The 27,425-nt window shown below is 39.1% G+C and overlaps 1 protein-coding gene and 1 long non-coding RNA gene across 3 annotated transcripts in view; one reads left to right on the top strand and one right to left on the bottom strand.

The window, feature by feature from the left end:
* Positions 1 to 27,375, bottom strand: LOC119812192. Of its 2 annotated transcripts, XR_005285053.2 has the most exons (6): positions 26,953 to 27,375; positions 14,783 to 14,864; positions 14,108 to 14,239; positions 13,641 to 13,696; positions 4,119 to 4,269; positions 1 to 58 (listed from the first exon to the last, which is right to left on the bottom strand). It is a non-coding gene; the product is annotated as an uncharacterized LOC119812192 (long non-coding RNA). The 2 variants fall into 2 exon arrangements; XR_005285052.2 differs by lacking the exons at positions 1 to 58; positions 4,119 to 4,269 and adding an exon at positions 6,632 to 7,170.
* Vegfc (vascular endothelial growth factor C) overlaps positions 26,628 to 27,425 on the top strand; it is a 105,770-nt gene continuing 104,972 nt past the window's right edge. The window contains exon 1 of the mRNA XM_038326646.1: positions 26,628 to 27,298. Within this exon, the coding sequence (XP_038182574.1) occupies positions 27,152 to 27,298 (147 nt within the window). The 5' untranslated portion in view covers positions 26,628 to 27,151. The remainder of the gene's footprint in view (positions 27,299 to 27,425) is intronic.

The raw sequence follows: 27,425 nt of genomic DNA, 5'->3' as shown, positions 1-27,425 counted from the left end.
GTCCGGTGCTCCAATGTGGGGCTCTGTCATTTTCTTCATCTATCGTCAGGTGGAGGTTCTATAAAAAATGAAATTCTTGATCTAAAATCTTTCTTCTTATAAAATATAGTGGGCTATAGCTATGACTTTCCAATGGAGCATAACTACTATGATTTGAATATGGTTAATCACCATCAAAATCTAGTAGAATCTAACATAATAATATTGAGAAGCAGTGAGGTCTTTAGAAGGTATTTGATACCATGAGAAAAAAATTTCCTCATGAAGAAATTGATGAATTTATGCCTGGGCTGGTTATGGGGGGGTTACTATAAAATAGGCACAATATACAGTATAACAACATTAGTAATAGTAGAAAGGTTCTTGAACCACTGAGGGACCAACTAACTCACTCTCTGACTATCACTCCAGCTTTTCTATATATTTAGAGCAACAGCAGGACATTGTTTTGATTTGATTGAGAAGCACCTGTAGGGAGCAGAGAACTCCATTGATTGTGCAGCAATTTCCTTATCAATCATTCTACCTATTATCTAGTTTTTACCTTAGTTTTAGGTCTTTCACAAAAGAAACAAATCATATGTAAAAAAGATAGTTCTAGAAAACTACTAGCAGAAAACCATTTACATACGTCTTTTATCTTGAATTAATTTCCCTAAGAGCTCGGAGACTTTTAATTGGGTGGGACCATGGAGAAGAAATTTAACTGCTCTCTGTTCCCATTGAAGAAAGCCTGTAAGCCCTTGTACTTTCTCACACAATTATTGTGTCCTTGTTATGTGTAATACTGCCCTCCAATAATTTTTGCCAACTATTTATGATACTAAAGTGATATATGCTGAGCCTGTAGATAATTTATGTCAACAAAATAAATCATTGGGGTAGAATTATCAGGAAGATCAACCATCAAGGTTGTAATTATAGGGATATATTATTTTATTTTCTTCCTCTTTCTCTCTTTCTTTCCTTTTCTTTCTTTCTTTCTTTTGTTCTTTCTTTCCTTCTTTCTTTCTTTCTTTCTGTCTGTCTGTCTGTCTGTCTGTCTTTCCTTCCCCCCTGCCCTCTTTCTTTGAGTCACATTTCATGTAGCCAAAGCTGGAACAGAACTTACTGTCAAGCCTTGAATGACTTTGGATTCCTGGTTCTACTTACCTTAATCTCCAAGTGTTGGGGTTCTATACATAAATTGCTGCATCCATAAGCAGTAAGGGTTTCATGTTAGGTAATATCAGCCTGGGTTCCATAGAGGGGAGGAGGTTGGGGAGTGAAGGACAAGTTCATTGAATCAGCTAACAGTGCCTATGTAATGGAACCCCAACAAAATGACAGCCCTGAGAAAAAGTTGAGTTTCAGTGATTGCTGATATTGTGAGTGCTATCACATATTAGGATAATAAGACCTACAAGTTCACAGAGTCCACACGTTCACAGCTAATGGGAGTTTCCGTATTTGAGCCTCTCTTAGATCTTACTCAGTGATGTTTTCCATTTGGGTGGTTCTGATTTCCTGTAGTCATAATAAAGTATAACCATCAGTATAGCACTCTTGTAAGTTTTGGTGAGTCAGTCTAGCAAATCAAATTTGAAGTAGTAGTGGGAACTCCCAAATTTGAAGCCAGCTGGCAAGAATGATGGTGGTCAGGAGAACCCGAACTAGCAGCTGGTGTATGGGATGCAAGTTCTCTTGGAGAAGAATGTATCCTTGAATTGTGAAGTTTGGCTCAATTCCAGGTAGTTGGTGTCAGAAGTCATGGAGAGGACACAGGAAATGTAGTTGTTCCTTTCCTCAATCCTTCCATGACATCAACTGTGAGAGGCAAGGATCTCACCCTGGCTTTGGATAATAATTGCATCCCGTGGCTCAAATTGTCTAGCTATATCCACATGTTTATCTCTTCATCCCCTTGGCATCAAGGGGTGAAACTGAAAATACGAACTGCAGTAAGCATCATCATTTTGAATTTTTTTGACTAAATAGGAAACACAGAAGTGGCTTTATTTGATTTGGGAATATATTAGTTCTGCAGCCAGTGAAGAAAACAAACTCTTATTTTAAAGAGCAAATATCTAAAATAACAATGTGAAAAATCTTGTGAAAGATCTTACCTTCAGATAGAATTATTCATTTTAAAATGTTACTTTTAATTTGTCAACATAATTCCTTACTCTCAAGAGTGAAATCCTAAATTACTTTGGAACAAAATGACTACAGAACAAAACTTATGAAGAAGTATGCTTTTACTTTTGAAGTACATATATTTATGAATTACAAAGACTTCTAAGTTACTTTTGTGGATGCTTATTTTAATTGTTTACCATTTTTATACATTTATGTACTTTTTCCTATGATACATTCCCATGAGAACATTCTATAACTCTCAAAAATACCAAATGATTTATACAGTGGCTTAAAACGTATTTATTAAATGAAGTGCCCAAATTATTTGCCTCTGAGTTTCCCAGCATATTTCTGTTCTATTTCAGGCATTCTCCCACTGGAAATTTTATTTTATTTTCAAGTATTTTCAAACATAGTTATCATGAAATCCATTGGTATGACAGAACGCTGGCAAAAGTTAATATAGCTGTGTATTGACAAATTCCTTGTAGTGGGGGCATTAGTAAAGAGAGACAGACAAGGTCCATGTCCACAATCAAAGGAATTTGGGGATTCTTTTCACATTTTATCTCATACCATAGGTGCCTGTCATGAATAGAGGCTAGAAGTCCTTTATCCAACTAAGCAACAGGAGGGGATGAAAAGTCTGAGCCGCTTACTATGTCAGGACCTATCAAGTTCCATGGTAGCTGCTGTAGTGCTATGATGAGGTTCTACCTGCTATTCTCCCAGGCCCAGAGACAAGGCCAATGGCAGTTTTATAGATTCTTCCACATTTCCCCTACCTACTCATCAGTTACATTTCTGTTGCTGTAATAAAACACCCTTACAAGCAACTTAAGGAAAGGAGAGCTTATTTTGATTCAAAATACAGTCCACCATGGTAGGGAAGCTAAGACTGCAGAACCTTAAAGCAACTGGTCCTATTGCATTCTCAGCTATATATGCTGATGTTCAGCTCGCTTTCTTTTTTTTCACATAGCCCTGAATATCAGTTTAGAGAATTGGGTCGCCCCCCTTCAGACAGGTTTTCTCCCTCAATGGATCTAACAAGGTAATCCTCCACAGGCATTCCTAAAGGATCCTCTCCAAGGTGACTCTACACTTCAGTGAGTTAACAACTAAGATTAACCATTGCACTAGGTTTTTCATAGTTTCACTTTGAATCTTATCCTGACCTGAATGTCTCTCTGATCTGTTCCTGTATCACAAATTGCTGACCCACAACAATATACCCCACATCCACAGCTTGGGACAACCCATTCTAAATACTAATTGGATCACAACCATTGGAAGTAATGTAGATTTAAGTCGAAGATTAACTGATATACAAATCTACTCCTGATGCAATTTGGAGATGTCATGAAGTTAAGTATTTTTAAATTTGAATTTGCTAGTTAACACTTATAGTGATCCCTGTTCCAGGCACTGCATTAAAGATTCTACAATATTAATTCAAAATGATCAAATGTATTCTATGAAATTGCGTTAGGTAGAAAATTTGAAGTGCAAAATAAGCAAAACAGACTAAAAACAGTTGAACAACATATTCTTTGTCTTTCAGCTGGCAACTAAGAGCCAAAATTCAAAATCCAGCAGCTGACTCCAGATTGCTCAATTAGTTTGTCCTGCTGTATAATCACCCCATATTTTAATGTTTAATCTCCTCCCCACTTTCTAAAGAGACAAAATAATGCCATCTATATTTGAAACTGAGCTCTGATTCAGTTTGGGGACTGTTTAACTCAAGACACTGACCCTGAAAGAGGATTTAATAAAATCTCAAGTCAGCTACCGATTCTAGTTTTGTCATTAGATTTTAAGAAGTCATTCATCAGCAGGTGTAGTGACACATTCTAGTAATTCCAGTATTTGGGAGGTTGTGGCAAGAGGCACACGACTTGAAGAACAGCCTGAGCTAAACAATGAGATCTACCTCCGCACAAAGAGACAAACAAAAGGAAAATCTCTATCAAGTTCACATGGAAAATATTACTTACCCATATTGTATAGAAAAAATGCACAACTCAGAAGTAAGAACAATGTCTTTCCGTTGCCCAGTGAAGCATAAATTCTGTGTTATCTTGGTGGCTTTCCAGATGTCTGGTGGAACAGCGGTGCCACTGGGAATCACGGCCAGAAACCTTGGATCTAGAAACCAACCAGTCAAGAATGAGGTTTATATCCCACAAAAATAATAAACAAAATTGATTTAAGACTCAAACTACTCTGAAATACAGCTAATGACATTAAATATTAAGACAACATAGTATTTCTTATTTTTATTCTGGATATATTATTTTTCTCATATTTCTATCTACTGTTGCTGTCTTTTGACAGTCCCTGTAAACTGGTAAACATGCCACTAAAGTGTCATGCCTTATGACTGTTAATACTAAGTGGGAGAAAAGCCATTAGCCTTACAGTATCCACCTTTTCTGAACAGCTAAGGTGATGATTGTGAGATAGGTATATTGTGGACCATTGTATTTTATCATTAAAGAATCACTTTGTCCGTTCACGTCCTTTTTAAAGAAACTGTCAAGCAAAACAGGATAAAAGAGAGTTAAAGGTCTAAATCCAAGATTAGCCTTCCTTACTTGATCTTGGCTAAACAGAATTGAACCTAGCATTCCATTTTTCTTTTTCCCTTGCAAACTCCAAGAACAAAGGCAACAGGAATTTGGTTCTTTTCCTTGCTTCCATTGTACTGCTACCCATGTGGGAAGTGACCTAGCCGGAGTGTGACTAACACAGATTGATCATGGCTCAGCAGAGAATGCCCTAGATTCCTTCCTAGAGCTTCTGGGTGACACATAGGCTTGTAACCAGCTGCAGGTATCATTGTACACTTTTCCTCTGGGAACAGAGAAGTAAAAGAGAGCAGCCATTGAAAAGGCAGGAATATTGCTTCTTGTATTTGGCTGGTTAACTGTATTGCACATAATGGGTCCAGAGGGCAGACATGTGATCTTTTCTGCAACAAGAACTATTAAGGGGCCAATATTAAAATTATATATGCAGGATAATTACAGTGATGCTGCTAAAAGATGAGGTACATTTAAGACTGGAAAAAGAGTCTTTTTTAATTTTATTAATAAATAAGACTATCTTATTTTAGGACATTAACTAAATTAATAAGCAAAAGTTTATATGTTTATTTTGTTCTGTTTCTTATGTTTTAATTCTCCCTCCCATTTTTTGTAGTTATGGTGGATTAAGCTTAGGCTCTTACAGTTTAGAGGCAAATGTTCTACCTATAATCTACACCCCCAGTCCTCAATGTAGAATTCAATATTCAGTCTTTTATTAGGAAAACATGCTTGCTTATGGAATGAATGATATATATGTGTGTATAAATTAGTTTCTAAGCTCATTAAAAATGTAATCAGTTGTATGTAAGATAATATTGATAGTTGAACTAACATTCTAATTTTTTGTCAAATTTTGTTCTAATTACAGAATTATTTATTCTTAAACTTGGTACAATTATTTTATTAAATCATATCTCTCAGTTCAAGTGCTCATATTAATTTAATTTGCTCAGATAAGTGAGAAAGTATCTCTAGCTAATTCTTCAGCTTCTTTTGTTGAGGTAAGCATGTTTTTCCTTTTCGAGTATTCCATAATAATAAACAGAATGGTCCTATACAATAATGAATCCGATCTTATGGAAATATGTGCACAGCCTTATGTGTAGCTCCGTTCACTTACAACACCAAAATAATACATTTCTTTGTTTGTGATTCTGTGTGTACACTTGGTTTTGTTTTTAGAAAGGCTCTCATGTAAACCAGGATAGACATCTATGTAGCTGAGGATGACTTTGGATTTATGGTTCTTCTCTCTGCCTCCCAAGTGTTGTTATAGCATGTAACACCACATTACTGTGATCCTATTCCAGTACTTTCAGTTACCTACTAATATTAACCATACAATGTCGACTTTATTGGCTTTGTATTAGTGGCATCATCACCATTAAAACGCACCATCTTGCTAGTAATACCATACTGACAAGAGATTTTCTTTGTTGAGACCAAATCAGACTCTCTGAATGTGGCCGATGGTGGAGGCTGACAGAGAAGCCAAGGACAAAGGCGCTGATCTTTGACTCATCTGCATGGACAGGCTCTGTGGGAGCCTTCTCAGCTTGGTTGATCACCTTCCTGGACCTGGGGGGAGTTGGGAGGACCTTGGTCTTAACATAGAGTAGGGAACCCCGATGGCTCCTTGACCTGAAAAGGGAGGGGGGCTACGGGGGGAGAGGAGGGGAGGGAAGGGGGAGGAGATGGAAATTTTTAAATATAAAAAAATAAACCAAAAAAAAAGTACCATCTTGCTAGTAATACCATACTGACAAGAGATTTTCTTTGGTTACTCTTGAGAAGGTGTCAGCACATGGAGATATCACAGGGGATCAGTGGGAAGTCTAGGACTCTGAGCACACACACACAAAAAAAAAGCATCAGGGAACTCTCTTGAAAACAGTACTTGTTTCATACGCCTCAAAGAGACCAGTCTGAGCAAGAATCGTAGTTGCATGGGAAGAAAGTACATCTGATGCCTTCTCTGTTCTGTGCATCCTGTCACTGCTAATGTAGCAGAAGCATTGCAAGGAAGCTGTGGAAGATGAGAAACAGAAGTGAACTTCTTGCTCTTCCGTTTCCACAGCTACAGTCAGAAATACTTACTCCATCGTTCCAGACACCTGAGATCCTACGTTTACAGTATGGGCACAAAACATAAATTAGGTCTTCAGATTGGGCAAGTAGATCATGGATTAAACAGAGGAGTTTGGCTTTCCTATTGAGTCCTTCTCCACAGCAAGCTGGATCCTGGCATCGTGTCTGGTTAAGTGTCAATTCCTCCTCTTACAGGATGACACAACCCCCTCCATGAGAAACTTGCAACCTTTGTTGCCTACTAATCTCTGTTGGTATTTCCTCAAAAGAGGAAATGAGATCCTGATTACTTCTTTCACAGGGAACTTTATTTTTGTCTTTGTAAGTTTTCCCAGCACTTTCACGGCACATCTTGAAGTTTTTCTGTATCCTAGGAAGACACAGGAGTAAGACCGTCAACATCCTTTGTTAACTGCTAAATTTTGCTCCTTTGCACTCACTCATAAATTTCCAAAACAAATTTTCAATTGGGGGTTTTTAAGATCCAAAATGAAACAATCTTTTATTCAGAAAGTCTACTCTGCTCATACATCAAGTTTTCCAAGCACCTTGCATGAGAAAAGAAGCTTTTTTTTTAAATAAATCTTTTGTTCATATTTTTATTGTCCTCAATTTAATGGAAAATATTAACCAAGAGCAATTAATGCATTGGGAAACGTAGTCCATATTTCAATACAACAGAAAGGTTTAAAAATTCAAAAATATCTCTATCTTTGGCCCAACCTTTATAATCTTTTATCTAATATATTTTCTTAACTTTTGCTGTATCTTTCATTCTTTATTGTTTCTCTCTCTTTTTTTGTACAAAATAAGTTCTTCTAAATTAGATGTCTGTTTTCACAACCATATAAGCCACGTTAATAGTTCAGTTAATAAGACAAAAATCAACTCTTTTAGGAAAAGGAGCTTGGAAGATTGCACTGACAGATATAATCACACTAATTTTTCATGAATCTATGATTTTCCTTCTCTCTAGAAATTTGGAACAGCTGTTTATCAAAGTATTTTGAAAGAATAAGCAGAATTTGAAATAATCTCACATCATAAAAAGAGAAAATTATTTCTGTGTGGAAGAGAACTGAGAATTTAAAATAAACAAGTTTATCATAACAGCAGTGGGGATCACAGTGCTTGATAGAAAAGCTGAAGACAGAGCCAAGATTGCTCCAGCATCTGCACATCAGAGTAAAGAATATGCAACTCTCTTTTATTACCAGCACTTCACTAAAATGCCACAGAGTATAGAATACGTGAAATACACATTATTATTCAGAAAAATAGGTGCATGCGCCCTGCACCTAACTTATCAAATATAGTTCCCTTTATTTGTCTAGGGTCCACATCTCTGACTTGGATGGAAAATATTCTAAATAATTCACGGGAAAACTTCTAGTACAGGCATCACTGTTATTATAATTTTCAAAGTAGGAAAATACTGAAAGGCAAGTCATTTGCAATATAGACCCAGCATTGCCAAGACTGATGCTAGTCTAATGTCAGACATTAAAGTGAACGATACTGAACAGAAAGAACAAAGCAAGAATTCAAGAGAAATTTCCGCACAAGAATGACAAGATTTTAATGACTGATTAAACATGTGGCATAGGGAATGATAATGCTTCAGTGATAAAATAGCCATACTGTTCTTGCAGATGGAACCTGTGTTGAATTCCCAGCACTCATGTGAAGTGTGTTCCATAGGTACTGAACTTACTTGAATATACCCATACTAACACACACACACACACACACACACACACCACCCCACAATTTTTAAGAAATTAAATTTAAATAATACATATGAAAGAATGAAGTGATAACATTGTTAGAAGAAAACTCAAATTTTGTGCTTGTTGGATGTGATACTACAGAAATTAATGCCATTCAAGAGAATGGAAAAGGCCATAAAAGCTAGAGAGAATAAATGAGAATAAGAGATATGTGAACTAAAGGAAAAGCAAATGACTGGAAATGTCAGTATTGGGACTTATACTGTGCATTATTTAACATTATAGAAGTTGGTGAAATCCCTTGGGAAATGTGTGTACATAGGCAGGCACATGTAAATGTTAAAGTCTGAGACTAGCTGGACCTATTCCTATCAGGTAGAATATCTTTGAAGTAGAACAGGTGAAATACAAACATATTTCAGGAGAAAGAAAAAGAGGTCAGCGCATAGCATCCCTTGTAGAGGAACAGGCTAGCACCAGAGGCAATGTTATTTCTGTGTGACTCCAGTATCTTGGAGCTTCTTCTGACCTACCTTTCTGAACCTTCGCTGTCTGTGTTCAATAAATAGATAAGGTTGGAAAAAATAAAATATCTCAAATGAGATCCTAGTTTGCTTCAAGAGTGCTGTGATAAAACACTAGCTAAAGTAGTCTAATGCAGAATGGCCAACCTTGAACGCCACAACGGCAAAAATGGACTCAGCAAGTTATATTTGCATAGTTTATATTCAGGATAATACATATTTGTGCATTCACACACATGCATGCACACATTTATGTTCGTAACAATAATAATCAAAGAAAAAGAGGCTACACTTGGCAGTGGTGGTACACGCCTTTAATCCCAGCACTCAGAAAACAAAGGCAGGAGGATCTTTTTGCATTGGAGGCCAGTCTGGTCTATAAATAAAGTTCCAGTACAGCCAGAACTATTACACAGAGAAACCCTGTGTTGAAAAAACAAAAACTAAACAAAATGAAGTAGGAGAAGGAGGAGGAGGAGGAGGAGGAGGAGGAGGAGGAGGAGGAGGAGGAGGAGGAGGAGGAGGAGGAGGAGGAGGAGGAGGAGGAGGAGGAGGAGGAGGAGAAAGAAGAAGACGAAGACGAAGACGAAGACGAAGACGAAGACGAAGACGAAGACGAAGACGAAGACGAAGAAGAAGAAGAAGAAGAAGAAGAAGAAGAAGAAGAAGAAGAAGAAGAAGAAGAAGAAGAAGAAGAAGAAGAACTGGGTAAGAAACATGGGAAATGTTAGAGGGAGCTGGGACATAATTCTATCTCGATAACATCTTAAATAATAACACTTTAGGAAAGGAAGGGCTTGCTTGGCTTACAGATTACAGCCTGTCATCTAGGGAAGCCATGACATAAACTCAAGATATGATCTTGAAGCAGAAACCGAGGAAGAACTGGATCACTGGCTTGGTTTTCATGGCTTGCTCAGCTTGCTTTTTTGTATAACACAGGACCACAGCCCAAAGTGGGCTGAGCCCTTCCACATCAATCATTAAGCAAGATAATACCTCACAGACACATCCACATGCACAATGAAAGAGGCAATTCCTCTGCTGAGGTACCCCCTTGCAAATAACTCTGGGTTATTTGTGTTGTGTCTAGTTGAGAAAAATTAACCAACAAACCTGAAGATATCTGAGTCTCAATTTGGCCAAAGAACAGAGATCTTCCTTCCGTCCTTCTTTCCTTCCTTCTTTCCTTCCTTCTTTCCTTCCTTCCTTCCTTCCTTCCTTCCTTCCTTCCTTCCTTCCTTCCTTCCTTTTCTTCCTTCCTTCCTTTTCTTCCTTTCCTCCCTCTTTCTCTCTCTCTTTCTTTTTATTTAAATAAGAAAGTATAGTCTGAGATGAATATGAAGTTGAATATGAAGTTCATAGTGTGTTTCTAACAGTGAAGGGCTAAAAGCCGAACCAAAATTCACTTGATTGAAGCAGGCCAAGATACTGAAGTGAATTGCTGATCTACATAAAGACTAGAATCAGAATTACAGTGAAAGACAAAACAGTGACTATGGGGAACTCATTAAGAAGCCTTATCTACAAGTCAGGAGAAAAGGAACCATGAGTAGATAGTGTGGAGGGCACTTCTTATGTAGAAAAGTTGTCATTGGAACCATATTGTCTATGGTAGACATTTGATTATAATGATTATCAAATCTGAATTGAAATGTTCTGCAATAGCAAAATATACTAAATATCAAATATTTAGCATAATATAAGTGATTATAAAATGTATTATCTAATAATTTTATTTTTATTTTGTGTTTAAGTGGAAATGCTTTCAGATATATTAGGATACTTAGTATATATATATATACTTTATATATATATACTTAGTATATATATATATATATACTTAGTATATATTATATATACTTATATATAATTAAAATTGTTTTCATGGATTTTTTTATTTTTCTCGAAGACAGCTACAAGAATATTTAAAATTTAAAACTCCCTCAATACTACAGTTGTGGTTTGTATTTCTATGAAAAAGGTGGTCAAAAATTAAATGATTTCAGTTAATAGTATTTTTTCCTTCATTTTATATACTGAAGAAGAAAAGCAGTGTTCTACATGTTCATGGTTTTGAAAATCAGCCTTACAATTTAAATATAAGAATAAAATTCTTTAAAGTAAAGGATTGGTGGCTGGAATAAAATTTTTGGAATAAATTTCAGCCCCAAATCTTCCCAGATACTCAATTTGGAATGGAGTGAAATCTAACATTTTTTTTTTACTTACACAGTAATTGACATTATTCTGCTAACTCAATTCTAACCCCCAACCTCCTGAAGTAAGTTCTTAAACCTTGACCAAACCAGAAGATAACCTGAGATAGTTAAAGACTCAAATATAGAATGTCAAACCATAAAGTTCCTAGAGAAAAAAATAAAACAGAGTAAAATTTCTTGATACACCTTGGCACTGATGATTCAGATATGACACACAAACACAGGCAACAGGGGAAAAATAGACAAAGGTGAATTCATTGAACTAAAATCTTACGCACATCAAACTGGTAATTTAGTTGAAGAAATATCAAGCAATATAGACCCAAACACAAAAGCTAAAGCTTAGGAAAGGCACAGGAAGACTTCACCAAATAAGGATACATTTAAAATATAACAAATAAAAAGGTTTATTTTACTGTGGGTTTTTTGAGGTAGGGTTTCACAAAGTCAAGCTAGCTTCAAGCCCCAGCTCTTGAAGGTCTGACTCCCCTGTTGTCATCCTTAAGTGCTGGTCTTACAAGCAGGACCACCCTTGCTTTTAAAAGTGCTCAGGTAAACGCTCACGGTCCTGACTTCCTTGCTCATGATCTCCCTCCTTTTGCTCCTCATCGGGACCTTGGGATCTCAGTCTGGAGTGCGTTTACCCATTGAGACGGTGGGACAGATCTAACGGGAGACCACCAAGTCCAGTTGGAATGGGACTGATGGAACAGGGGACCAAACCGGACTCTCTGAATGTGGCTGACGGTGGAGGAGGACTGAGAAACCAAGGACAATGGCAATGAACATGAACTCTACAGCATGGACACTGTGAACCTTGTCAGTTTGGTTGCTCACCTTCCTGGACTTAGAGGGAGCTGGGAGGACCTTGGACTTAACATAGTGAATGGAACCCTGATGGCTCTTTGTCTTGGAGAGGGGTGGAGTGGGGGTATGGGTGGAAGGGAGAGGAGGGAAGGGGGAGGGGATGGAAATCTTTAATAAAAAATACAAAAAAAAAAAGAAAAAAAGTGCTCAGGTAATCTATGTGCTGAGGAGAAGGTTGGTAGAGGACTTCTATAAACAGAGAACCCATGAAGCTCTTGTTTTCCACAGAGAGCGACCCAAGATACAATTTAGATAGTCAGTTTAGACTAGTGCTTGTAAACCTTACTAATGTTGCGACCCTTTAATACAATATAACTCCTTATATTGTGGTGACCCCCACCACAAAATTATTTATGTTGCTACCTCATAATTGCAATTTTGCTACTGCTATGAATAATAGTGTAAAATCTGGTATGCAGAATGGCCTTTGAAAGGATCATTCGACTCCCCCGAGGGGAACATGACCCACAGATTGCTAGCCACTGAACATATGTAGGAGATATCTCTTTTCTGAATGGTGGTTTTTAAAGCACTGGGTTGCTTCTGAAGCAAAATACTTACATAATACTTAATTCTAGAATGATATTAATATAGACTTTCTAAGAATCTGTATATACTACATCTATCTTTTTCTATATGGTTTTGGTGTTTTTCATTGCTGAATGAATTTAGCATGTCAGTTCATATAGGAAAAAGAACAAGAAATGTCCATGCTAAAAGCATAGATTCAATGTTGTGAAATTCATGAATAATTTAGGATGATTAATGTCTAAGGGAAATTTATTAGCCAGCTTGTCTTTTACATGAATTAGTCAAATAGAAAGTCAGAATATTTAGTTCTTTGATCTGACCATCATTTTGAAATACTATTTTATGATTTCCCTGAAAGTAAATATTATTTTTACTTATCAATGGATTGTCATAAGAATATAATATAGCTTTAATTATTCATTTATATTATCAACTATCAATAACCTATTTATCACTAATAGCAAGTAATATCTATGATGTTTTATCTATAATATCGTCTACAGTGTTCTTTCTGTAAAAGAGGTACTTATTATTTCTTTCACAGTTTTTATGTATCCAAAACATGAGATCTATTTATAAATTATTCTAGTTTTTGGACATAATTTGTATGTATTTTATTTTGTAAAAATGCCCATTAAAACTTGTTTGTTATAAAATCCCAAATAACCACTTTTTCAAAAAACAATTAAATATATTCTGTCATGAACTTTTAGTTGGGAAGATTTGGGAAAGATTTGAAGAAGTGGATAAAATATAATCAAGCCATGTACTATGACCTAATAAAATGTAAAAATAATAGAAAGAAATAAAGAAGGAAGAGAGGGAAAATTCCATCAACATTCAAGAATAATGAAATTTTCCAGGGTAGACAAAAACAAAGCCCATACAAAAGAATGACAAAGACCTGGATGTGAACAGAAGTGGTGCTGTGTTTCTTTATATATCCTGATGCTGATCAAAACTCACCTGGTCCCAGGCTCAAACACTTCTTCTGATTCCCTGTTTCCTCTTGTTGCTTTCTTCTATACAATGTGTCAAAAAAAACACAAAAGACCTTTGTAGAAATAAATATATGAATTTGCAGAATATAAATTTAAATTTCGGCATTTTCCACCCATATCCTCATCCATAAATAAGGAGCAGCAATTCCCACCTCTACCATCAAATAGCTGGGATGGACAAGATCAAGATGATAGGTGTAAAACTGTATCTCATACAGAATCAGTAACTCAAAGCTACTTCAGTTACTCAAATATTCATTAGCATATTAGGTTAATTTATATTAAATTTTACATAATCAATTTATAATCTTGGTATTTGTCTTCAAGGTCTCATTAGGATAATTTGATTCTGTTTATCTACTTTTAATGCCTGTTTTTTTTTCTGTCTATTAACATGCCCCTATTCTGAAACTTATTATGATAAAATCCAACCTTCAGTGTATATGGGTCACTTTCCTCATTGTTGAGCCTGAATACAGCAGACATATTTTCCACTTAAAGGAAGTAGGGCCATTTTCGGTTTAGAGTGAGAGCAGATGCAATCCATTGGTAGTCACATTGCACCTAATCGAGAGAGAGAGAAAGAGAGAGAGAGAGAGAGAGAGAGAGAGAGAGAGAGAGAGAGAGAGAGAGAGAGAGAGGTTGCTGGTCCACATGCCCTCTTTTTTTTATCTAGTCTGGAACTTTTGTCTACTTAAAGATGTGCCCATCCCATTTTAACATTAATCTTCCTACCGCAGTTAAACCAGTCCAGAAATATTCTAACAGAAATCTCCTACATCTGTTTCATAGGTGATTCTACACTCTGTCAAGTGACAGTAGTAGCCATCACACACACACACACACACACACACACATACACACACACACACACACTTTAATGTGTCTCTTTGATATTGAAACTAAAGTGATACTCAATCTGATGTGTTTCTTTGTTCTTGGCTATCTCTAACATCACACTGTTACCACAAAATGCTACTTTATATTCCCTTACTTACACCTCTGTGTTTTTACCCGGATCCAACTTGTTTACCTTCTTCCTCCTATCTTTTCTAAGTACTTCCATTTCAAAGTTTTGCTAGAAAGTATAGAAGACTCTTTTCCCACCTGTTTCTTTCCAATTCTCTACTGCCTCTTCATTGACCTCTGTGATTCTTTCTTTCTTGATTTCTCTTATCATGGTTAATTTCTGCGGAATAAACAGTTTTTAGTAAGTCATTGATCATTTAGTAATTTTTATACAGGTTTATATTAAGTTTTTCTATATGATAATAATTTTACATACATTTATATCCCAAAAGTTTATTAATACACAACATGTGTTATTTATAAAAGAACATTCTGTGATGTAAGCATAGTGCAAAAATATCACCCTCCATTCTACCTTTAAGAAATAAACTACCAATAATTTTGTTTTGTTTTTTATATAGTAAGTTATTCAATTTAGGTATGTGGAGTTCATTGTGTGTCACTTGGCCATAAGAAAGCTTTTAAATAATAAGTAAGAAAATGTTTGTTCCTAATACCTTATTCACTTTTAATTGTATTTATTTGTGTGTGTGTGTGTGTGTCTCTGTGTGTGTGTACTATAGGTACATAAGTGCAAGTATGCATTCATGTGCACGCAACACATACAAGCACACACAGGAGGCTTAGAAGCCAGCATCAGGTGTCTCCCTTTAATACTTTAAACCTTCTGTTGGAAATAGGATCTCCCACGCTTCTGTCTCAGCGAAATCAACTGAGCAGGGAACTCTGAAGATCTACCTGTACTCTGCCCTGTAGCTCTAGAGGAATAGTATATGCACTGCTGCATCTGTCCTTTGTGTGGGTGCTGGGCATCCAAACTCAAGTGCTCATGCTTGCATAACAAGCCCTTTACCCATTCAACTGTCTCCCTATCCAAACTGCTAATTAGATTTAATAAACTGCTATGCTAGACATTATGAGGATACTATTGATGAGTAAAATCCAATCTCGGTACAATCAGCATTTTTCCATTAATGATAAAGATGACAAGGATCAATTAAAAAACATTTTGATCAGATCTTTGCTTGTGGAGGTGAATGGAGGAAAAGGAACAAACCATACGGTCACTGTTCAAACATTTGCTAAGTACTAAGGTTTGGAAAGGTCTTAGGAATGTCCTTCAAGGCTTCTTGCACCGAAATTCCATTCCTATCGTGAGTTGTTTTAACAGTGGAAATTTAATCTATGATGTTTGTTGAGAAGGCCTTTGGGAGGTGATTAAGCCTGGATAAGGGCATTAAGGTGGAGCCTCCATGATTAATCAATCCTAGTCCTAAAGGCCTTATAAATAAATAATAAAAAGGCAAAGATATACAAAATAAACACATGTATTACTCGTCTCTTGCTGTAACCTGTATAATAGCAGGCTGGGACTGTGTCAGCCTGAAGGCCATCACCAGTTGTGCTTCTCAACCTTGGATTTCCAGAGTTAGGAGCCAAATTAATGCTTTTTCTTAAAAAATAATCCAACGTGTAGTTTTTGTGTCACTGACAACCCTCCCCCAGTAACCTGAAAAATATCCTTGATGGCATATAATAGCCATTAATTCATAATTATTTTTCACACTCAATAGAAAGTTTACTGGAAGACTATTAAACCTCAGGCAAATAGAGATGTTCACCAGGATTAACTAATGCTTTATTTGCATGACTCACATGTGGCAAACAGGGGTTCGCCAAAGGTCACATAAGAGAGCGCTGATAGACAGTCAGTTACCGCCATAGTAAGCGGTAAGGCTTGCAATCCTTTGTAAGGTTTGTAAATACGAGGGAGGCAGGTCTCAAATTCAAACCATCTGTTTCTTGTTCCCTTTCTTCCCTGAAAGTTTGTTTACAGATGTTATCTCTGACAGAGGGTCCTTGAGCTGCTTTAACCGGAGGCAGAAACTTTCTTTCTAGAGGGTTTTGATTCTTGGTTACCTGTCCTCTATGTCCTTGGGGGGGGGGGGGGGGGGGAGAAAATGATTTTAAACAATTGTGGGTAAAACCGAGTATTTTACTATAGGAACTGTCTGGTAGCACTTGCAGAAAAACGTATGCAAATCAGAACTTCAACGTTCAGGCTGCTCGGGCCTTGCACAGGACTCTCAGAGTTCGAGCCATGCAATGACTAAAGACAAAGAAAGCAACGCTAAAGATAGAGACCTAGAACTTTGGCAGGCTAAATATATAAATGACCAACTATCTGGAGCCTTTGAGTCTGTAGTGATAATGTATCTTAGGGGAGAAAGGAGGGCATGGGTGAGGAAAGAAGGCCAAGAAAAATGAGAAAAGAACACAGGCATCCTAGGATGGCCACTGGTCACTGTCTTTTGGGTACTAATCCTTGGAATGTTGTATGGAAGGATCCCTGTCCTGCAGGAACCCTCTAGAAATAGCCCCGTGGTAGAAATTCTCTCCTTTCTGAGGACTGTTTGCTTCTGGAGAATTGTCAAGAATTTCAAACTTTAAATCTCCTCAAACAACAGCAATCTGCTTGCCAGTAGCTCAAATCTTGTGTCTATATAGCCGGGAAATCTTAGTCCCAGTGTTTATAGCCTCGCGTTTTTACTAGAGTTCTAGTCAAAATTTCCTGTTTCCCTCCAGTGTGGCCAGTGTCGTTCCAGGGACTTTTCTATGCAGTCTTTTCACAAGGACAAAGACTTTAGAATAAACGTCTGTGGAGGCAACTTCAGAGAACATAGAGGAAATGAAACTCCTAACTGTTGATGCTAAGACGAACCATGCGTGAGTGTCTTGTAGTGTTCTGTCATAGCCAGGCAAAGTCAGAAAGACCTCTCCATTATACTCTTAATGGATTTACAAGAAGAGGAAGAGAGACTTGAGTCAGTCTTCGTTCTTTATCTAGACATGTTGTTCTCTGCCCTTTATGATCTTGAGGAAGTTCCTTAAAGAATGGGTAGGACGCTCATGGACTTCCTAGCCTCCAAAACCATAAAATAAATGAACAACTTTTCTTTATAAATTAACCAATCTGTGGTCTTCAGTTATAGCAAGTGAAAATAAACCAAGATAGATCTCAAAATCTGAGGGGAAGGGAATATTCATTTTCAAAGGGAAGATGGTTTGGTCATGTGGTTAGAGGAATTGAGTGGTGGCCTGAGGGTTTTGTTGCTGTTGCTGCTACGTGTTGTGTGCATGAATATGTGAGCGTATGTATGTACGTGCGTACGTGTGTGTAGGTCCAAAGTTGACATTAGGTCTTTCCCTCTATTGTTCTCTACTTAATTTATGGAGATAGAGTTTCTCACGGAACCTGGAGCTTGCCAATTGCAGTCTAGGTAGCCAGCATACATTGGGATAATCAGTCTTTGCCACCCAAGTGGAGGGAATGCATTGTGGCCACCATATCTAGCTAGCAGGCTTCTCTATGAATTCTTGGCATGCTAACTCCCTGGTCCTCCTACCAAAAAAAAAAAAAAAAAAAAAAAAAAAAAAAAAAAAAAAAAAGACTGCTTTATACATTGGGCCATTTCAGCACCAGATTTTAGTTTTAATGTTTAATGTAATAATTTCCATATTTTTTCAGACGATTGGGGTGGTGCTAATAGCATATTGGAGTTGCTAAGGTCTCTAATAACAGAGTCAAGCTGGGAGACAGGCTGGAGTCCTCCATATCAAGAGTTCAAAATCAGGGAGGCTTTATTTATTTATTTATTTATTTATTCAGAATCACAATACCCTAGCAAACAAAAACTTTCCTTCTCCTTTGGAAAGGAGCAAATGTAGCTATAGATTTAATGTTTCCTGCAAAGAATCTCTAAGGGAAACCTATGGTAAGTATGCAAACTTCTTTGATACGTGGGCTCTTGGTTTATGATTTACCTTTACAGTGTATCACAAACTGACTAATGCAGAGGAGGCATGCCATGGCACACGTTCACATAGCCCTTATTAAAATTTGCCACTAATATTGGAGAAAAAGAAGAAATATTATCTTGTTCTCCTTTGGTCAATTGTATCATCTAAAATGTTTTTTGCAAAGTTTTGGCTGAGGGGGCTCTGGCAGTTGGTAGAAAAGAGTCCCGAGAACAGCACAGCTCTCCCTCATTTTTGTCGCCATTGTTAAAATTACTCTTCCTGAATACCTACCTGTTGTTACAGAACAAAATTAATCTACTAAAAAAATAAATTCAACTGAAATCTATAATGGAACACAGTCCTCCTAATGGCAGACCTCAAAAGATTCTCAGTGAATGGAACTAATAGAAACACAGCTAAGTGAAGAGAAACTGGCACAGTGACACACAAAAACAGTGTTCCCGACTGAGGGTCTCAAGGGGGCAAGTCCAGGATCCAAGTGACAGCATATGGAATACCTACCTTGAGAAGAGTCATTCTTCGGGAAGGTGAGGCAGTGGTGAGGATTTGGGCTGAGTTTGCAGCACCAGTATTGACAAAAACATAGAAGGCAATCTTTTCCTTTTTCAAGATTCTCCGTGGGAGTTCAAGGGTAAATTCCAAAATTTTTATTTAAAAGTTCATTGAATTTTTAATGCTTCTAGTTCTGCTATGAAACTTGGAATCTCTATTGTTGTTAATTAAAAAAAATAGAAACACATTTGAGACTAAAAAGAATTGCCTTTTATACCATTTTATTGCAAGAATTGATAATTTTTTTGAGAGCCTTCTGCACTGGGTTCTCCAACAAATGGCTACAGAATCTAAGTGCATAACCAGTGAACTAAGAGCTTAAAGAAGCGGGTAAAGACTGGTGAGAGACTGTCAAAGTCAGCATCTCATAGGCAAAACAATACCTCTGACAGTCTTGTCAACTTCTGATAAAGCCTTTGAGAAAGTCTGACCAATAAATGTCAGTCTGAGACAATGTCTGCATGTCCGATCCCCAGGGCTGGCTCAAGGAATTGGTTTAACAAGGTTTACACTTAGTCTCTTTCTTGTGAACTTCCTGTTATTCACTCCCAAAGGAGAATGACAAAGTGAGCAGTGACAAAAGACAATGTTGTTAGAAGTGCAGCAGATTTCTACAAGGGCTAAGTGTGATAAATACAATCAAATCATCAAAGCATCCCTGAAAGGGAGTCTAAGAAGACAAAGTCACCATGCACTTGGTAGCTTGATAAAAAGTAATCGCTATTGAAATCTAGAGGGAGCAAGAAAAATCTCCAAGCAAGAGCATTCAAAGCCATGGGGGGGGGGGGTTGATTTATTTCTGAATTAGGGGGTTTTGGTTTGAGCAATGAAGGGGATATTATTATGATCTCAGTGGGACCTTCTCAAATGACAGCGGGTGCTCTCTCAGTAAACAAAAGTTGCATTTCCGTAGGATTTATTGTCATGCTGGGGAACAGCTTTAACCAATCTTCTCAGAGTCTCAGCTTGTCAGCAAGCGGGTAAGAAAACTGAAGGACATCGGAGTCAGAACTCCAGAAGTTTCAAGATAGAGCTTTAGAAGTGAGGAACTGAGGAGGATTGGGCAGAGGGCTAGGGGCGTAACTCTACAGCATTGGCAGACACAGAAAGGCTTTTGAAATATCAACTGTTATTGATAATCAGGCTGCCTGTTGGAGTGAAAACATTATTTTCATCAATACATTGATTTGTTGGCATTTCCTGAAGCCAATGGTAAACTGAAGTTGTTTTCTCACAATTTTGCCTTTATCAGACTAGAGCTTTTTAGAAGAGATTAGCAAGTCATGTTGACATGGTTACAATTTTATTATTTCATGTTTATACCTGGTGTCAAATTGTCAGACCATGATTTTAGTGAGAATAAATAGTATTTTAAACTGGAAAGTTTATAGTAGTAAAAAAATTAATCAAATCTGCAGTCTGTAATAGGAATAAAGACCAGTATAACTGGAGATCTCTAAAATGTGCCCAATGTATGATTTTAATATTGCCAAAGAAGCCCAAAAATTCATTTCTAGCAAATACAGCACATATATAATTAGTTACAATAATCAACCGTTTAGGTACAAAGAAAATACTACTGTACTTCTAAAAATGTACAGTATTTCTAGTCTAACTACATAGAGAAGAATTATAAAATAGCTTAAGTTCTCTTTTCAAACTATAAAACACAAATAAGTTTTTAGTTAAAGACAGAGATAAAATTAATTTAAGCTCCTCTGATGGATAATTTTGGTTGTCAACTTGACTGCATCTAGAAGCAATTGAGGCATAAATTGCAGGGCATTTTTGGGAGGGTTTTTCTTGATCAGATGATGAAGCAGGAAGGTCCACCCTGAATATGGGCAGCACCTTCTGGTGGAGGCAGGCTAAAAAGACATGGAGGAAGAAAAGTTGCTCTTTTACCTGCTTGTCCTCACTTTCCCTAGCGAGTTCATCTCCCCTGCCTCTAGGAATTCTAAGACTCTCCTCCACAGATTTTAGAGCCCACTTCTTAGCAATTCCAGTGTAGACTGAATACCAGAAGCTCGCCTGGACTCCTCCAGGCCTTCAGCATCAGACAGAACCAATGACACATCAGGGGTTCGGAACCTGGATGGCTTGTGGCTTTTCCAGTGTGGGATAACCATAGTTAGACTCTAGATCACATACTGTAAGTCAATCTAAGAAATCCATAATATGTTTGTATGTATGTATGTATGTGTACATGTGTATGTATATATTCATTCTATCAGTTCTCATCTTTTACAGAAGCCCCCCCCCCCCTTTTTTTTACAGAATCTTTGGCTAAAGCAGATTATGGTACCGAGAGTGGAGTAATTGCCATGATCTGACCATGTTATTCTTCTCAGAAGGACTGTGGAATAACTTTGGAACCTTGGGATAGAGAACGGCTATGAGTGTACAGAGCTGAATGAACTGATGTAGGATCTTGGAAGACAGGAGCATGAAGAGGCATGCCTACAATGGAGGACTGGCTTGCAAAGTTGCAGAGGGAAGCAAACACCCTCTTAGAGCCATTTATTTGATATTTCAGACTTAAGATCCCTTCAATTAAAACTTTTGCTTTACTGGACAATAGATGCTGGTTAGCTGGGGCTGAGGAATTAGCTCTGATTAATAGGAGTTCAACATTATTGAGATGAAATCTTTTGGGGAGTACTTCCTCAGAGACAGCACACAGAAGCTATGGTCTAGACAGAGCCCTGGCTTTATCTGACGTCCATAGCTTTGTTTACATGGTGCTAACATTAGAAGGATGGGGGATGTGCGAGCGAATGGGTCATGAATTCTTCCTCCTCAGAGGGCCATTGACGCCAGGCAGTATGCAACAACAGACTCCAGGTATGAAGGGGACACCGTGAGGTCATTATGTAAATGTGTGAAAGTGAACCCTGGGTTTCAGAGCCAAAGATGTCAGAGATTCCAGATCCTTGAGACATCTGCATACAGGACTGGAACCAGACCAAGAGAGATAGATGTATGTTGCGAGTAGCAACACTGTAAGGGCAGAGCCATGAACCCCTTGTTGATACTAGACATGGTGTGGCAAGATGTGAAGTCTGCCCTGCTTGGGTTTGGTTTTGCTTTGGTTCAGTTTTTCCTCACTATTCCTTCGTTACTTCCATTGGGAATGGTCATGTTTATTCTGTGTTCTTGCATGATGGAAGTGTGTAATTTACAGGGTGCTACGGTTAAGAGACGGCATTGAGTCTCAGAAGGAACTTTGGACATTTAAACAGTGTCACAACTGTTAAGACTATAGGACTTCTGATGTAAGACTAATGAGTTTTGATGTATTAAATGATCGTGAGCCCATGGAGGCCAGAGGGTGAAATGAGGGGCTTGAATGACCTTGCCTTCCATAGGCTCAGGCATCGAACACCTGTTTCAGTTTGTGGTGCTGTTTGGGGAGGTTTAGGTGGAACAGTCTTTCTGGAAGCATGGTGAGGGTTGGGCTTTGAGAATTCATTGCCTTTTCCTACCTCCATCCTGCTATCTATTTTTCATGCTTCTGTTAAAAATGGGCTCTCTCAGTTTCTGGCTGTTGCAGCCATGATAAACTCTTCTTTATCTGAAGTCATAAACCGAAATAAGTTCTTCCTTCTATAAGTTGCCTTGGTCATGGAATTTTACATCACAACAACAAAAGAGTGACTAATACAAAAGTATTTAAGCAAACTCAGAGCTCTTCCTGCCTCTGCCTTCCGAGTGCTGGTGTTAACGGCATGCACCATAACACCTGGCCAAAAATTATATTCTAAGTGGTGTTCCATAGATACTAGAATTATGAGAAGTAAATGACTTTTCCATTCAGTTAGGAAAGTTTGAACTACAACCACAAAACAAAACCAACAAATCAAGAAACCAATTGAAATCAGATATAGGTCGAGATAAAGGAGATGGGAAGACTCTAATAGAAGTTAGAGCATGCACAGTGTATCTAAGACACATAAAGGCTGAAAGTACTGCTTGAGCCTGAAGTTGTCTCTTATACCTGGGCCATATTCCTTCTGAAGTACTGTATAAAAGTGTTAAGCTCTTAAGAGGTGCCTGTCTAAAAACTGGCAAGAATGTCATTAAGTCTTAAATTTATCTAATCTCTCATCCCTTTTCAAGAATAAAAATACCAAGCCGGGCGGTGGTGGCGCACGCCTTTAATCCCAGCACTCGGGAAGCAGAGGCAGACGGATCTCTGTGAGTTCGAGGCCAGCCTGGTCTACAAGAGCTAGTTCCAGGACAGGCTCCAAAGCCACAGAGAAACTCTGTCTCGAAAAAACAAAAAAAAAAAAAAAAAAAAGAATAAAAATACCAATAGTTTCAAAATCTCCAAACAGTAAATCGTACATACGAGTTTTCTCAGTTCTTAGGGATGGGAACAAAAATTGACCCCACATGGGAACCATTACCTCAAGGTAGTACCCAACTTTAAGCAGGGCACTCTGGACAGGAACCAAGGCAAAATGAAGTGACTTCTCAAGCAGTAACAATTCTTTCCTTGGCAGCAGACCCTCCAAGCAAAACCAAACCAAATAATAAAGAAGATAACACCAGCTTGGTTAAAATTGTTTGACTAGACTTCTTGTCCCAGGCTTTTCTTCATATTCTGTTTAAGCCTGAAATTCTTGTCAGTTCCCCACCCACTACAGGGTCTACAATCTTCTTAGTGTGGCCATACTGAAAATTCCTTTCTGGCATCATTACCACTTGACTCTGATGGACTCTCAAGGTAGCAGATGACAGAATTTGGCCCAGAGGAGGCTAAAAATACTCTGACAAGATGCAGACATAGACATATTATTTGCCATCAAACACTGTCTTCCAAAAAGATTTGAAACCCAATGGCTACAACAAACTGTAGGTATCATCCAACTTTTTTTTTACCCAATTCTCTCATCTCAGTGTCTACTAACAACATAGTACTTTCTGGAAAACAAAATAAAGCAAAGAGTAAAATGCCCCTCACACCTTCCCTTAGAAGCACATTTAAAAGAAAGGTAGCAGTGGGTCTTTAAAGATCTTGGAGAAAGTCACCAATTAAAAAAAATCAAAACAAAACCCAGTAAAAATGATCTTTTTTAAACTTCAAAATCTGTTAATAGTTCATGTAACTTTTTAGGTGTTAAGTTGAGAAAAAAATCCCCAGAAAGTCTTTCATTTTACTTTCCAAGACTTATTCTTTAAATTATATGCTGTTAAGAACTGATACTATTGCTGCTGCAGCTGCTTTGAGTCCCTAGGCTTCATGCATTGTGGGTAAGCAGTCTAACATTGGGCTTGATTGCCAGCCCTACTGTATTGTTTTGAAAGACTACTGACATTTCTTTTATTAAAATAGAACTTTATTTGCCTCAGACAGCAATAGCAGTAGGAAGACAACTATATTTCAATGGAAAAAGTATCTGCTAATGATTTAAAAAAAAATCCTGCCACTAATACATTTTGATACACATTGAGTTTGTCGATGTTATGGTATTCATACCTTGCTACACCCTGAGGCTGTTGGAAATGTGTGAAGTTCTCAGTGTGGGACTTCTGAAATCCAAGTCTTTTCCCAGAATGCCGTAAATTCTGGTGGTGTGCCCAACCATCTGTTTTTACAACCACCCCTTGTGGTTCCAAGTGCAATAAAAGTCAAGGATCACTGCACTGTGACAAGATTACAAGGGCACTCCATTCCCACTTGAGTCCCAGTGCAGCCTGACTTGAGATTCCCAATCCCTATAACTTTATTAAGATACAAAGATAAATGTAATAAGTTCTTTAAACACACCAACAACAAGAACACTGAAAGAGGGGGCATGCATTGACCAAGTCAAGATCCCTAGTTATTTCAATGCATTGTGATGGGCAGACTGTGGCAAGGTAGAACTTCCTCATGTTAAAGAACAAAGCAGAAATTAGGGCACAGGAAGGCAACCCTGATACAAAGGCAGAGCTATGCAGATGTATGTGACTAAATAGCAGTATGCATGCAGATTTCTTGAGAAATCTGGTCAACTTTAAGCATCCATTGCATCAAGAGTTGGGTTTGGCTGCCGGAAAGTAAACTTGGTCCAAGGCTATGATATCAACAAATTCTTAGGCTTGGGACAAGGAAGATCCTTTTCTTGCATGCTTCAGCGGAGGAGTTTAAGTATGGAGCCATGTTCTGAACAGCCTACTTTTTGAACAGAAACTTAGCATGATGGATAAGGATAATTGGAGCTGTCAGGTTAAATAAAAAGGAATCGTTCACTGGTAGGAAAAGTTAGGCCTGGGAGAATGTGACATATATTTCCAAAATATCCGAGCAGAGTACATGTGGAAGTTAGATTAAATGAAGTGTGCCAAATGCCAAAGTCAAAAAGCAATGGATAGATACAAGGAAACTTCAAAAACATTGGTCCTCAGTAAAGGGAACACGCTCGGGCTAACACGCTCGGGCAAACCACGGAGTGTTCCCTGTTTGTAGGGTATTTGAGTGTTTGTGTAAGTGTTGAGTAAGGAGATCTTCATATTTTAGGATTTGAATCACACAAAAAAGTCTTTCCTCAATTTTATACGTTAGTGTACTTAATATAGCTTTTTATTAAATGAATAAGACCCTTTATGTTTTCAACTCAGTTGAAACTGCTTAACAGGAACTTCTCCAATATGCCCACCAGCCCCAAGGAGGAAAGCCACTAGAGTCTCCAGTAACACAACACAGTCCCTAGGTGCTTTTCCAAAGGACAAAGGCACCACAGCAGATGGCTCTTTCAGCATATAAATTGTCACATCCTCATCGACTTTCTCTTGTAAATGGAAGGTATGTCTAGCAGAAACTTTTTTGGGGTGTGTCTCTTTAAGTGTCTTTGAAGACTGGCTCATCTACCAAGTATAGAACTTTCTGAAGATCACTAATCTTGCAACTATCTCAACAGACTGCCCTGTATTCTAAGAAGTCCCGATTTCTTACTTCAAGCAACAAAGAAAACAGTGGAGGTGGTGGTGGTGACAAGACTTCTTATTTCATTGCCCCAAAGTTCTCTGCCATGATGACTTTAGATATTTAGAACTCTTAGACTGATTCCAAACTTCGTGGGGACTCGAACGACAAAGAATGCATAGATTAAAGACTTGACCTCGGGGGTTAAAGCATGTATCTCCCCTTACCCACTGTACTCCCCCCCCCAAAAAAAACCAACTCCTACCCCATCTTTTTAGTAGTTGAGCTCAGTCATGTGGCCTCTAAAACTGATGTTGAGGGTAGGGCTCCAGTCCCCAGACTTAACCTGAGCCTCTGGCCGCCCCCTCCCAGCAGAGTCCAGAGAGAAGGGGAGAGAAAGGGAAAGCAAGAAGAGGATGGAGGTGGGGCTGGAGGAAAGCGTGAGGCTGGAGGGAGCTAGCTTCCGAGGGAAATAGAGGGGAGGGCAGACGGGGCTCGGCACGCTCCCTCCCTCAGCCGCTTTCTCTCACATAAGCGCAGGCAGAGGGCGCATCAGTCATGCCCTGCCCCTGCGCCCGCCGCCGCCACCGCTCGGCCCCGCGCGCGCAGGAGGCTCGAGCGCCCGGGAGCTCGCCGGCCTCGCCGCCGCCGGGCGCCCCGCCGCCCTCCTCCCGCCCCCCGACTCCGCCGCCGCCACCGCCTCTCCCGCGGCTCCCGCGGCCCCGGTTCCTTTCACTTCGGGCGAGGGGAGGGAGGAGGGGGACGAGGGACCCACGGGCTCCTCGGGACCAGTGGAACATCTCGGGGTGACTGGGCTTAACCAACCCCCCCTCCCCTTCTTTGCAAAACGCCAAAACAAAACCGCGATCGGCGGGCGGCGGAGCCGGCCCCCGGCGCCCTCGCTTCACCTCGCGGGCCGCCACCGAGGGCAGCTCGGATGTCCGGTTTCCTGTGAGCCTCGTACCTGACACCCGGCGCCTCTCCCAGGCGCGGGCTGCCATATCGGAGGGCAAAAGTTGGGAGCTGCGGAGTCCCCGGGATCCGCTCGCCCAGGGGGGTCCCCCGAAGGAAACCGCGGGACTGGGACGAGGACAGGACCTCAGCCTCGCGCCCCAGCCTGCGCCTGCCAGCGGACCGGCCTCCCTGCTCCCGGTCCTTCCACCATGCACTTGCTGGGCTTCTTGGCTCTGGCGTGTTCCCTGCTCGCCGCTGCGCTGATCCCGGGTCCCCGCGAGGCGCCCGCCACCGCCGCCGCCTTCGAGTCGGGACTGGGCTTCTCGGAAGCGGAGCCCGACGGGGGCGAGGTCAAGGTAGGTGCGCGGACCCTGCCGGGCTGGGCTGAGGATCCTCAGAGGCCAGTCCTGGACTGTGGGCTTGGCTTTGCTGGGTGTACAGAGAACCTGCAGTGGAGAGTGTGTGCATAATTATTTATTTAAC

This window comes from Arvicola amphibius, chromosome 4 (assembly GCF_903992535.2).
Source record: "Arvicola amphibius chromosome 4, mArvAmp1.2, whole genome shotgun sequence".
Lineage (NCBI taxonomy): Eukaryota > Metazoa > Chordata > Mammalia > Rodentia > Cricetidae > Arvicola > Arvicola amphibius.
The sequence above is the reverse complement of the archived record's forward strand: the minus strand, read 5'-3'. Positions and strand labels throughout refer to the sequence as shown.